General features: G+C 42.4%; 1 protein-coding gene across 1 annotated transcript; it reads left to right on the forward strand.

Annotated features, from left to right (window-relative positions):
- Positions 1 to 10,545: 10,545 nt before the first annotated feature.
- On the forward strand, positions 10,546 to 13,582 carry LOC117533970 (CD209 antigen-like protein E). The gene is made up of 6 exons (XM_034197998.1): positions 10,546 to 10,674; positions 10,748 to 10,837; positions 11,045 to 11,203; positions 11,932 to 12,074; positions 12,293 to 12,453; positions 12,699 to 13,582. Exons 1-6 carry the CDS (start codon positions 10,605 to 10,607, stop codon positions 12,844 to 12,846), a joined length of 771 nt encoding a protein of 256 aa, XP_034053889.1. The 5' UTR covers positions 10,546 to 10,604; the 3' UTR covers positions 12,847 to 13,582.
- Positions 13,583 to 14,342: the final 760 nt, after the last annotated feature.

The following is a 14,342-nucleotide window of genomic DNA, read 5'->3' on the forward strand; positions in this document are numbered from 1 at the left end:
TGCGTCTAAGCGTAAAAGGAGCAACGGAATCCAGTATTAGTGTGCATGTCGAATCAAACAAAGAGATAAGCTCATCCGCACTAAAAGCACAGTTCACCTCTAATTTACAAATCGGATAAGTATTAAAAGCATCTGAAAACTGTGAGGCAGTCAAGGGGTTAATTGAACGCAGACTGATTGATTGATTGATAAGTTTATTAACAGCTTGTATATTGGGTACAGTACAGTACAGCTCAAAACATACAATTGTTAAGGGGATGCAGACCAGAGAAAGACTTTCGTCTTGTTTACATCAGGGTCCCCCATTTCCAATTCATCATAATGAACATCATAATGCACAGGAGCACGTGATTCGACTCCTACAGAAGGGATCGAGGTTGTAAACAGAACCGGTAAATGGTCTGAGATCCGCGTTCCTACACAGATTTCATCCACAGAGATAGACAATCCAAACGATAATACTAAGTCTAAGGTGTGTCCTTTATCATGTGTTGGGCCAGCCACAGACTGAGTAAGACCGAAAGAGTCGAGGTTTAAAAAATCCCTAACCAGAGGTTTAGATTCGCAGCACACATGGACATTAAAGTCTCCGCAGATCAAAAACACGATCATATTTCACCATGATCCCGGACAGAAAGTCAGTTATAAAATCATTATTGTACTTTGGCGGACGATACACGACTGCACAGAGTATAGGCGAGGCTAGGTTCAATTCAAAAAGCTGCAACTCAAAGCTAGCATAGCTAGTTACTGGGTGAAGCAAACGGCATTGGAGATTAGCTCTAAACACTGAAGCTATACCCCCACCACGGTCGGTGGTATGGGGAGAGCTGAAGAAAGTACAGTCGGGAGGAAGAAGTTCAGAAAACGGTACATACTCGCCGGTGTGGACCCAGGTCTCCGTCAGGAACATTAAATCCGCTCTGTAGTTTATTAACCAACAGGTTAAAACCAGGCTTCTGCAACGAGCCCTGCTGTCTACTAATCAACAGATTGGTGACAGCCGGCTTAGTTAGCGAGCTCTGCAGTTTATTAACCCAGGGGTTCCCAACCTTTTTTCCCAAGAGCCCCCCCAAATGACTCCTGTTGGAAGTTGCGCCCTAACCCCCCCCCCACACACACACACACACAAGGGGGGGGGGGGGGACAGCGGTCATTAAAGTTTCAAAGTTTCAAAAATGATACAACTACTGTCACAACCTGGATGAATGTGAAGTATTTTGTTAAAGGAGGAAGAAAGCGTAATTAAGGAGCACTATTGGAGTGACTTTGATGGTTATTGGACTCAGGATTAATTCATTTGGATTCCCGCTGTATCAAGAAATGAAAGGACGGCGCAAGTAGAAACAATTCACAAAGGGATTAAACTGTTAAAAACACATGCTCCAAGTAAACCGGATTTTGCCGATGTGTTTATGTGGATTCAAAAGTCGTAAATAATCTACAAAATGGAGGAGACCGATCTGATCGGAGCAACTGTGACAAATAATCCAACTGAAACCGGCATGGACAATGACTATGTTTTAAAAATGCGCTTATCCAGAAAAGCCTGGTTTGGACACTTTACGGGCAGAAGAAACATTTCTATTAAAGAAAGAATTATACATTTCTGTCTTTTTATGCCTTTAATAGCTACTAATTTGAATTTCTATTCAAATTAATTCATCAATTATTTTGTATATGTTATTGTAATGTAGAGACAAGGCTTTTATTGACAATCATGTATTGCGTTAAAATTATATGTAAAAAAACAAGTTAAAAAAACAAAACAAGTCTAAATATGATATTTGGCCTCAAATCATCTGAGGCCTGGCGTCCCCCCTGCGATCTTTGTGTGTCCGCATCTGTAGTCTGTTATTGTCTCATTATACCGCACTCTCAATGAATTCAAAGTAAATATGTGGGGGAACAATGTTCAGCTGATCTAACAGAGATACAGCGCTATGACAAAACACTCGACAGCTGATGCAGCTGTTGCCACGTAATAATGAATGGACGTCGCTTTAATATGACCGCTCAGAGGAGAGGAGTTCTCATTTCTTTAAACGTCTGCTGCTTCCCCTCCTCTCTCCTCGGTCCTCCGCTCGCATCTCCTGTGGGCGGGTCTAAGTCTCGAGGAGGGGAGTCGAGGAGGGGAAATTTGAGTATTGAGAAGCCTCTTCTGTGATGTGCTGTAATGTGGTCGTCATGGTGACGAGCCACGCCATTGCCCTCGCCACCGCTGCCCGTGGCGAAAGGGCTGCGAGGGAGCCTCCACACGCTGCGTTTCACTCCGGCTCTCATCATGAGGTGCGTACACGCTCACCCCTAGTTTCCACTGGGTCCGTCTGCGGCGCGTTACGGCCGCGGCGTCCGCAAGGATCGCGGCCACTCTAGTCAATGGGTTCCACCAATCTATTCCACCAGACGCGCCGCGTTACGGCTCAGAAGCGTCTCGCCGCTGGGCTCCGCTCGAAATAGGATTGAAGTCTATTTTTCGACGCGACCAGTGCTTGAATTGGAATGAAAAAGGCGCCAGTACTCTAAAATCAGCAACTTTTTCAAGTCAATTTTATATATACAGCCCACAAACAAGAATGTGGCTACTATAATGCTGGTGGGTTTGTCTCTTTACTACTGTATATTTTAGAAAGGTTCACTGTACTTAACATTTTTTATGATAGGCAGCGGATATGGCTAAAGCTCAGTAAGGTCAATATTAACTGAAAATATAGCAATCAAAGTCTAGATCTTCTGCTGAAGACACATGAAGCAGAGACCTTTCAGGTGAGAGCCCCTCTGGTGGTGTTCAACATTAATGACAAGGAAACAAAGCTCTGGTCAGAAGCATTTTTTATAAAAAGCTTTAACAAAATTAAGTATTTCTGTACATTTTGAATGCAATCTAACTTTCCAACTCAGAAAACGAAAAACGAAAAAGTGCCAAAAGTCTTCTCACATGGCTGAGCTGCTTTGCAATATACTTCACCACTGAAGAATACAAATATGTATAAAGTAAACTATGATGCAATCTAACTTTCCAACTCAGAAAAATGATAAAGAACATGAACAAAGAACATGTAAAAACAAATGCAACATTTGCACAATCTAAAATGAGAAACTGTAACTGCAAGTAACAAAGTCTGAGCCATGGTAAAGAGTTACATTGAACACCAAGCTGATCAGATAACTCCCTGGTTGGTCTGAAGTCCTTCTATCTCCAGGATCTGTACAAATCGGCACATTATGCCAAAAGTCTTCTCACTGGGTGAGCTGCTTTGCAATATACTTCACATTGTTAGAAAAGGCTCCAGAAGGCCTTGGGGACATCAGTATCAGGGGCTGGAGCTGGACAGGCTCTTTCATCAGCACTTCTCCTTCCCTTTGCCAGCCAGGACCTCACATACTGTTCCGGATTGAACTGTCCTAGTGATGGTCCATTACATTTAATGAAAACCAGGCTGGACAGTCGGCTGACAGAGAGAGCATTCCTTTTTGCAGTAAGGATATCGTTCATGCAGCTGAATGCCCGCTCACACTCACTAGTGGAGACAGCGATGGTTTGGACTGCTTTCAGTAGAGGCTCCATGGCAGCAGGTGTACGGGATGCCCTGGTTTCCTTGTATTCGCGAAAGCCCTGAACAGTCTCTCTTCTGTCCACTTTCAGCACTTCGCACAAACGTAGCACCTCTACGTCCCCATACTGCACGTCTAACTCCTCTTCAGGCCAACTTCCAGGATGGATAACTTTCATGTCCTGGATTAGCTGATTGTCCCGGGCCTCCCGGCCATGTAATGGGATTTCTCTTGTGCTGACATGAGAGGAGGTTGTGGAAGTCATTCTGTGTCTCAGATTCTCTACCATACTGCGGAAAAACTGACCTGCATGAATCTGTACAAGCCTGCCATTCTCACGCAGGGCAACACCCTTGAAGGACTTCTCAGCTAGAGCTGTATGAACTGTAGTCATGTGTGGGCCAGGCATGGTGACCATGGATTCAAAAACTCGTATTTCTCGAGTTAAGAGCCTATCTGCTGTAGGCAGTGTCATCTCTCTTTTTTGGAGTTGCCGAGAGAGGTCGCTGAGCTCTGTGAGCGCATCGTACATCAGTCCCAGATTGCTGACAAACGTTGCAGATGTGAGCACATCATCCAGGCCCTTGTACTTTGCTCTGTCTCTGGAATCCCTGCTCGTGTCGTTTGCAGCATTTGTGAAGTGATCATGAAGCACTCGGTAGTTTTCCCAGACTGCTCTGACGCTCCTTTCACTTGAAGCCACCCAGCGGATGGACAAAACACGCCCTATCACCAGGAGACGCTGTCCGACTGCTTGCGCACACTGCGCTAACTGCCTCTGATTTTTGGGGGAGTCATGGAACAAGGAATAGAGTTTGTCAAAAAAGATCTGGAAATGATTGAGCCCTGAGACCTCCTTGACCACATCCACAACTGCCAGCTCTAGACGATGATTGGAGCAGTGCCACACAAACAGGCTTGGGAATTTACTACACAACTGGGTAGCAACGCCTGTTCTCTTCCCTAGCATGACTGAAGCCCCATCACATGCAAAAGAAACGAAACACTGACCTAAAAAGTCCTCGTTAAAATCTCTTCCAAGACACTCCATTAACGCCTTTGTGATGTCATCAGCCGTTGTTCCATCCAACTCGATCAGCTCCCAAAAAAACGTTTCGGGCTCAGCATCAGCTAATGCTGAGCGTAGACACACAACAAGCACCGTTTTACCACTAATAGTGGTAGATTCATCGACCAAAACACAGAGTTTTCTTTGGTTTTCTGTAATGTCTTTTGCCATTTTTTTCTTCAGCTCATGAGCTATGTGGTCGATGATTTCGCCACAGGTTTTATTGGAGTGCAAAACCCTGCCCACGTTCAGCCCATTCAGTTTCTGTACATTCAAATCAATTGGCATGTCTGTGAATGGCCGGCTATGTTTGCCAATTTTATATGCCGTTCGAAAAACTCTGATAGTGGTGTCTAATTCAGATTTATGCATAGACTGCACTTGATGTTGAATAGTTTCACGTGAAGCAGATGTAAGGATGTCAGCAGCTTTTACATGGCCTTGTGATTCTTTATGTTCTTTGATTTTTTTTCTCAGGCTAGCTTGTTGTTTGCCCTTGTCAACACCGAAATGAGACACTGCACACTCACCCCATTCAGTTGACAGTTTCAGTCCTTGTCCAGTGTGTATTCCCAAAGATTTGACATCTCTGCATATCCGACATCCTAGCTTCTTATCTTTAAGAAGGAGCCATGCATTGGTCTTGCAAAAATATTGCACCTGGTCCGTTGTCCAGCAGTCAGGTGCATCGCTTTGCCCGGTGTTGGTGGTGGCAGTTGCGCCAGCAGCAGCTAACGTTAGAGGCTCTGGAGGAGGCGGCGGAGCTAGTGCTAATGCTAATGCACTAGAACTTGGAGCAGGAGGATCAACCAAAGAAAGCTCCCCATCAGACACAATTTCCAACACAGTCACAGCATTCTCTGTATTTGAAGTTTCTTCCGGCGACAACCGCTGTCTTTTTGCACTTTTATTAATCCACGCTAACATTTTAGAAATGCTAATTTGTGACGTGACTTGCTTTCCTTCTTTCGGGGGCGTGCCTGCTCTGTTCTATCACTCTACATAGCCACCCACTGGGTGGGAGTTGCACTGCATAAACACAACACACGTGCATCTAGGTATGTAAATTGTAAAGCATTAAAACATGGTTTTACTAACAGTTTTCAGTATGTTGTTACTTCGGCATTCTTATTCTTATTATTTTGAAACGTGTATTACTATTAAATCACGGTCAAATAGGTTAATTTTGACATAGTCGTTTCCACCACAGTATTTACATGGAGAAGATAAGCCCCGCCCCCTCTCCAGCACGTTCTGTTTGAATGACAGGAGTAAACAGCTGACAGCCGCTGTGAAACTCCAGCGGTTAGAGCGATGAGAATGTCCGTTCGGCACCTCATGACGCATCTACTGAGTATCGGGCGGCTGTATATATATATATGGATGTATAATAAGAACGGCGGGAGAGTGTTGAGTACTGGCACGGTGCATGAGTACCGGAGTACCGCCAGCATGCCGGTACTGAGCAAGAAGTGCCGGTACTCCATGGGTCAGAACCAGAAGTGCCGGTACTGCGTACCGGTGAGTACCGGCCCAATTCCAGCACTGGACGCGACGCAACCGTAAGGTAATGACTGGCAGGAAGTGGAACGGTGACAGCATCCGGCCCACCCCCCAAAACCGGTTCCTTCTCCTCCCCCCATCCCTCCTCTGTAGTCTTTCCAGTAAGAGAATAAAGGCCAGCGTTCTCCTTCGGTTTACAGGCACTGTGTGTAAATTATATAGAATAATTATGATGATAAATGCATTTTTTACCACTAAAATACAGCAACCCATCTTTGATTCATGTTGTTTATAACTGGGATATTACAATTATTATTAATTATGTCTGTAGTCTATAACACAACAAAATAGGAAATAACAACAATAAACACGATTTAAACAGACACAAAAATAAACCATTTAACTACGTAGCCTACTTACTTTCTTGTAGAAGTACAAATGTCCAGGAAATATGCCCAAATCAACAAGAACTGCAAGCCGGCATGCACGACGCTCCGCTTCCGAATGCTTCTGAAACGCTCGTGAAACGCGCCCGGATAGGGTATGACGCCGGACCAAAACCGCGGCGCAGCGGTAACACGCCGCAGACGGACCCAGTGGAAACTAGGGGTCAGGGAATGAGTGGAGGTGTGTGCAGTGCTGTTCACATGAGGCGTTATAACGGCGCTCATGGGTTTATTATGACCGTGTGTATGAGGCGTATCTTGGACAGAGGAATGCCGCGAGCTCTGCAGGTTATTAACCGAGGTTAAAACCTGCAGGCTTTTGCAACGAGCCGGCTCTGCTTCCTCGGAGGCTCTCGTGGAGCAGACCAGGAGCGGGGAGCCTCACTCCCCTTTGACTCACCGCCGGGAGACGCTGTCTGGGGTGGCGGGGGAGCGGAGACGTGGGACGGAGCCCCTGCAGCCGCCGAAGGGCGAGCCTGACACCGAGGCGGTTGCTGTGGGCGTCTCTCCGCTTGCGGCCTCTGCTGCCGGTGTGTACGCCGCGGCTGCTGCAGACGTTGGTGCCGCTGTGGGAGCTCAGCAGGCTGGAGCCAGCTCACGTGCTGGCGACTTGAAAGGCACACTGGTGCACCCGGTCGGCCTGGCGGGCAACATACTGGTCTCTGGGGGCGCTCAACATAGGGCGCCGTCCGGCGATTATGTTCGCTTGTCTTACCCCAAAAAACGCCGTCAGGCTCCAGAGAAGGGGCGGCTGGAAAGCCAGCATCTGTGAACCCCTCCACCTTGGTGAGGGGAACAAATGTGGCCACCGGAGCCTTCAGGGTCCTCGGGTTCGCCGCCGCCCCCTCCTGGAACCTCCTAATGGCTGGGAAGCGTGGCCAGATCGGGTCACTCCTGACCGTCTGCACCCGCGAAAAGTCATTATGAACCCAGAGCCACATGAGGGACAATCTCTCACACAATTGTTACTCATGTTTACTCTGCAATTGAAGTGTCTCTTGTGCTTCAGTAACGGGGTGCTGAAGAAAAGAGGGAGCAGATTGTCGGGCCTCCTTCCTATTATACCGGAAGGAGCCACAGGGTGGGGCCCACCTTGCGGGCGGGCGTGGACTACAAGTGTTTTCAGTGCTGCGCGGGTGCGCCAAGCCCCCAGGAAGTGCGCCGGAGTCTGATGAGAATATTCGTGCTGGTCAAACGGCGGTACTACACTTCCTTTAGGTTGCTGGGCCCGGAAACACTTTTTCCCATTGACTTACATGGGGAAAGAGTGGTCTGTAACTCGTTGGATACTTTTTTTAAAACTAAATAAACAACCCAGTATGAACACTTGTATAGCCCTTATTAAAAACATTCGTTCCTCAAGTTGTAAAAATGTGCTAATAACGTTATTCTGAGAGTTATTTCCCTCTGCATTATGAACGCGCATCTAACCCACGGGACCGCGCCGCCCGGCACGTTCATGTTACGTGTTCAGCACTACATGAGTTTCTCTTTACCCATGGATGCACAATAACAACGGACCATATCGCCTTACTGCCAGCCCACGGAGCTGTAATAATGGATATATTGCACATGTTTGCTGTAATTCATAATTTGTAAAATATTATACTGCATACTACTATGAAGTAAATCTTGTACCGTAAATGTTGTATTAAATAAAGTTAATATTACCGACGTAGATTAACGTTCCTGTAGCTTCTTATTGCACTTGCAATTGTTTTAGTTACTTGTGGGCTACTTAACATGAATAATCACAGTTACTATCCTTTTAATCACATTTCAAAAAGAAATAGGCTATTGTTATTTTAACTCCACCACAGTAATCCATCATCAGCTTTACTTTTTAGATAAAGTTTTAACTCACAATTGATCATAACAGGTTTCAACATATACATTTTTATATATTACCAAGTGGTTTCATGTCACACAAGTATCATGCTAAATGAAGCTCTGTTGCTTGGATATCACTAGATCCTGATGTCAGCGTAATATAAAAGTACATAACAATTGATGTGTAAGTTAGCATCATTTACTAGCTAGCCGCTAGCTGCTAACTGCCGCCTCGTTAATATAAATCCAGTACCATGCTGTCATGACCGCGCGGTGCTGTTACGTGTACGCAAATTCACGTGCTTAATGTGAACGAGCCTTTTGGGCGGCGTGGTTAAAGTTGCGCATGCTCTATGAGTGCACATACGGGTACTTCTCAGGCATGCCGGGTAATCTGTGACGTTTCGCTCTCTCAAAAGTTGGGCCATTTTGTCATCATGCGCCATTGAGCAACTCTCATAGGAATGAATGAGGCCTCCCACGCTGTATCCAGTTCTTATTATACATCCATGGGGTGCGCAGGGGGATTACCCAATAGTGATAGCCTTAGAGGGCGAAGCCATATATGAAATAGAACCTCTCTGCCATCTCATATAACACTAACTTCCTTATTTATCTTTGAATAATAATAACATAAAAATAAAGACGACTAGGTCCTTCGGTCCTGAGATTAGCGCCTGCAAGCTCTATGGACCTGTCAGCTCTGGACAGCGCAAAATGCGTATATGAAGTGCTACGTCATGAACACAAGAAATCATACCCTCGTGGGGGCGCGCTCATGTGATTAGAATGGGGAGGCTGTGGCACAGTGGACTAGTGTGTTGGTGTTTGGATCAGGGGAGCACAGGTTCAAACCCCACTGCAGTCAGCATGTCGTTGTGTCCCTGAGACACTTCACCCAAAATTGCTCCTGTGGGGATTGTCCACAGTATTGATTATGTAAGTCGCTTTGGATAAAAGCGTCTAACATGTAATGTAATGGAGGTTTCTCCTATTTTTCCCTTTAAACTGTGGGTTTTCTTCGGAAGTGTTTCCTTGTACGATGTGAGGGTCTAAGGACAGAGGGTGTCGTATTGTCATACTGATATTTTGTACAAACTGTAAAGTCCACTGAGACAAATGTAACATTTGTGATATTGGGCTATATAAATAAACATTGATTGATTGAATGGAGGAGACATCTGATTGGCTATAGATAGAACAAATTACAAGTACAAATCGGGTCAACATCAGGGGAGTCTCAAAAAACCCACACACGAATGCACAGCGATCCATGCACAGAAAGTGGGTTGTGTTTGCAGGTGCAGCGGTTTAAACGGAAAACAAATATGTGTGGATCAAAAATACATATGTAAAACTTTTTTCTGTATTTGGATTTCATTTACATGTATATGAAACGGAAAACATGCGACACAACCCTCTGAACAACACAACCCTCTGATGCGTGTGTTGGTAGCTTGGCACGCTAGTTCCCTGGAACCGTTGCTGCTTCCGGTGTTTCCTCCTGAAGTCTGATCACTACCACTAAAGCGCTATAAGTACAGTCCATTTACCATTTACCCAGTCACCGGGCTTGAAGTGGTGTTGTGGCGCATCAGCTGGCGTCGGCAGTACGGCTTTCACCTGAGAGTGGGTAGCTGAGAGGGAGACTGAAAGACTTATACAGTAGTTCAACAAAAGGTAACTTAAATTGTCTCAACTTTCAGAAACTAACATTACATTAACAGAATAATATTCTGTAAATCTGTGCCAGTTCGTCTTGTGCCTTGTGCCATCAAGAGAGCCAGCTTTTCAAAAGATATGTGTAGCTGCTTTCACAATGATGACATGCTTTTCTCTTTTTATTAACCAGTCAAATAGATCTTTACAGGATCAGAATATTTTGAATATTATTCATCTTTATGGCTTTGTAAGATTATATGACTCTAACACAATGGACATGATTATCACACTTGTTTCAGTCATAAATCTGTATTGTCAATGTGCTTTGGCAATAGTATATGTTTTTAATATGGTCATATCAATAAAGTTAGTATTTCCTGATATTCTTCTTCTTTTTTTTATATAAAATGATGTGTGACTTCCTCAAAAAGATAAAGCATTTAAAAATTCAAACCACACCACACTTTTCCCGGTCATATAATTCAGGATACTTGCTGCAGAGCTGAGCTTCTAGGAAAGAGTTGGCATTCCCATGAGCAATGGATGAAGTCTATGCCAATGCTGACGATGTCAAATCCCTACGCACAAGATTATCAACAATACAAGAAGGTAAGAGTGTCAGTCAGAGTGCACTGTGGATTTTGGATTTACTGTATTACTCCCTGGTCTTCTCTGTGTTCAGTTCCCAGGAGATTTCTCAGAGCGTCTGTTCTCGGTCTGGGGCTGCTGAGTGTTTTCCTGCTGGCTGGACTCATCGGCCTCGCCGTCCACTGTGAGTCTTTCTTTTAATACGTTTAATAATGTCATTTTGAACGTGTGATTTTCTAGAGCAATATTCTTTTCTGAAAGATGCACATTTGACCAAAACATCTATAGTTTTTCTACTTTTCTCCTAGGGCCAAATTAGGAAAACATTCACTTTGGTTTGTGTCGGTATGATTGCATCAGGTAATTTAAGAAACATCTATTTTCATTTCAGACCATAACTCAGTAGGTGGTGCAGCTGCAAACCTGTCCTCAGTGACTGAAGAGAGAGACAACCTGACTGACCGTCTCCAGGCCAACGATCAGCTGATCAACCAGCTGAAGGCCAACCTCACTGAAAAGACCAGAGAGGTGGACAGGCTTCAGTGTTTTCGTGAGTGCTTCATGTGGGGGGGTTTGCATAGGGCTCGGTATGTGTAAGATATCAATTATCATATGTTTTGCAAAATACCTCAATATTGATATTCTAAGGCTGACTATTGATCCTTACATAAAATAGTTACAGAATGACACTTTTCATTAATGATAATTAAGAATTCGTTTTTAATGACTTAGTTGTGAGTGATTTGATTTATAGTTTGTTTTATTTTTCTTCACCCATCATACTGTATTTATATTTCTCTGTAAACTATGCTTATGGCCATTTTCCTTGTCTAAATTACTTTTAATATAAGCAATAGGAAGAAGAACTTAGAGGTAGTTTGTTCCAGATATTTGCAGCATAATAATAATAAAGGATAACAAGGTTTCAAACCAATTTAGAACTGTTGCCGAAAGTCAGACCCAGTATTCCAGTCCGTCTAGTAACTAACACCGAAATGTTGCCACTGTCTGTGTTTAAGTGGATGTCATTGAAGACTTTAACAAGATCAATCTCAGTGCTGTGGTGCCTGACTAGATCACATCGAAACAGTTATTTAAATCCCAAACAAGAGAAGTAGTTGTTCTGCAATGAAATGTGTGATCTCTTTTGATCGCTCTAAAAATGCTTAATACATATGTTTTTTCCTTATTATTACAAAAGTGACATATAATGCACTCAAGAGTTCCATATTTCAGCAGTTAAAGCAGTAAATCAACATTATCTTACAACTTTTACAGAGAAACCGTGTCCTGCAGGATGGAGGAAGTTTGGTTGTTCCTGTTATCTCCTCTCTACTGAGAAAGCTTCTTGGCAACAAAGCAGACAAAACTGCAGAGCCAGAAGAGCAGATCTGGTGATCGTAGACAGTTTTGAAGAACAGGTAATGTGTGCTGCTTTAACACTTGTGATTGTAAAACCCCCTGCTTTTATCAATCAATAATGTTTTTATTGTACATATACTAGCAAATCTGTCTATCAGCTATAATGATTACGTCACAACAATGGTGTTAATTACATATTTCTGAGCTAGTAAAAAGGGAAAAGTTATCTGAATGTTGATGTCCATCCCAGTAAACTACATTTTTAATATGTGAACAGATTTTCCTTGAATCGATGATCAAGAAAAGCCAAATCAACTCTAGCATGATCTATGAACAGGAATTCATCGATAGAATCTATGAAAACACTTGGATTGGTTTGAATGACACAGAAAAGGAGGGGACCTGGAAATGGGTGGATGGATCTCCACTGAATCTGACGTAAGGCTTTACTTTGGTTTTAAATACAGACGCTGGTTTATGTTTTGACCTTTTTAAATGTTTCACATGTTTCTGTGATGGGAGTTCACACAACACACAGGATGCATTTAAACGTAGGGTGTCTGCCCATTTCACCAAAGATTCATTTGGGTGTTAAGAAAAGAACATGGCTCTATTACTTATAGTTATTTGTATTTGATGTTGATCTTTTAGTTCATCTTGTTTTCCTGTAAAACCTGTTACAGTAACCAGAATCTATTTTGGAGCACTGGACAGCCTGATAATGGAGGAGGGAAGTTGGAAGAGGACTGTGTATACATCAATCCCTCCACCTGGTGGGAAGACCTGCCCTGTTGGAGAAATCTGCATTGGATCTGTGAGAAAAAAGCTTAACATTGGTGTCTGTTTGGATACTAAACATGCAATCATGCTTTTACAATTTAGTCAAGTTAAATCAAGTTATTTAAAACTATACAAAATGCCTGATTTCATGAATAAGAATGACTTTGCTCAAATTAATAAATCACATTTATTTAGTTTTTTGTTTAAGATTAATAACAGTAATAAATAAATAGTCATTTAATTAGTTTTTGCCAACTTTTGTTTGCCTCAATTAAATTTGTATTAATCCTTTTACAAATCTTATGTAACATTCTTATGAACTGGAAAGTCAGAAAGCCCAACTGCTTCAATTTAAATAGATGGCTGGAGGACTTCCTAAACATCTTCAATATGGAAGAAGCTGCTTTCTCCCTGTTATATTTGGTTAAGCCAGAAAACAGGCTCTGGGGGATGAGATAAGGGCTTTCCTGGACTCAAACCATCTCGGCTGCCAATTATAATTATAATAATATTAATAAATAAATAAAGAGAAATAAGCTATGAAGAAACAGAAAAATAATGGTAATATTAATGAAAGAAGTGAAATTAAATGGGAAATGTATTTATTTGACTATTTATCTATTTATTTATTCATTTATCTATTATACATTTTTTGTTTTATAATAATGAGAAAACAATGAAGTATATCTATATTATGAAGCAAATCATGTATAAATACAACGCCATATGAATACATAACATGTAACTGACAATGTAATCCCCCTACCCCCACCCACCCTTCATGTTATTGTCCTGTTCTGCTTGTGATGTGTTTGAGCCGTGTCTTTGTCCTTGTGTTTTTGTCTTTGAAAATATCTAATAAAATATAAATGTTAAATCTTTTTACATATCAACATAAAAACAGCTTATTAAAAACATCTGCTTGGAAGCCCACAGTTCCTGAAAGTTATAATATTGAAGGTGCCTTATTGAGCAGAATATGATACAAATAAGAAACTGTCAAACATTAATGAATAATTCAGACACAGCAATGCTCTAGTCTCAGCATTGGTCTAACGTGTGTTTATACAGTATGTTTTATAACAATGACATCTTGTGGCCATGTGAGTACAAATCTATTGCAGGTATTTAACATTCATAGGTACCAGCCACTTTGTACATACAGTAAGAACTAGTGCTGTAAATAAATACAAACATGTATGTATGTTTATCACAATAATAATCTGGGACTTTAACGTCAGGATTTGCTCATGTTTCATTTAAAAAGTAAACTGCCTTTTATTTGAAGTTAATTACAGAACTTTAGTAAATGGGCAAATTAGATTTAGCTAGATCAGGAAATGGAACTTTCTTTGAGCATGCATACAAAGATAAAAACCGTAAAAGTATATTGTGGGTGTGTTACAAGATAAAGCTCTTCCACTTCAACAAATTGCTGTTATCAGATAAAAAGCAGCTTTACCACTTCACCTTTTTTTCTCAAAGTGATCAACTCCTCCCTGAAAGTTATCTTTGAAATGATGTGCACTTTTTATATTTATGATCAG

This window comes from Gymnodraco acuticeps, unplaced genomic scaffold (assembly GCF_902827175.1).
Source record: "Gymnodraco acuticeps unplaced genomic scaffold, fGymAcu1.1, whole genome shotgun sequence".
NCBI classification, from domain to species: Eukaryota; Metazoa; Chordata; class Actinopteri; order Perciformes; family Bathydraconidae; genus Gymnodraco; species Gymnodraco acuticeps.

Excerpts from the sequence above, each read along its gene's own strand:
- LOC117533970 (XM_034197998.1), top strand. The coding sequence starts at position 10,605 with ATGGATGAAGTCTATGCCAATGCTGACGATGTCAAATCCCTACGCACA. Across the intron at positions 12,075-12,292 it reads TAGACAGTTTTGAAGAACAG|ATTTTCCTTGAATCGATGAT; the intron begins GTAATGTGTGCT and ends ATATGTGAACAG. Across the intron at positions 12,454-12,698 it reads GGATCTCCACTGAATCTGAC|TAACCAGAATCTATTTTGGA; the intron begins GTAAGGCTTTAC and ends AACCTGTTACAG.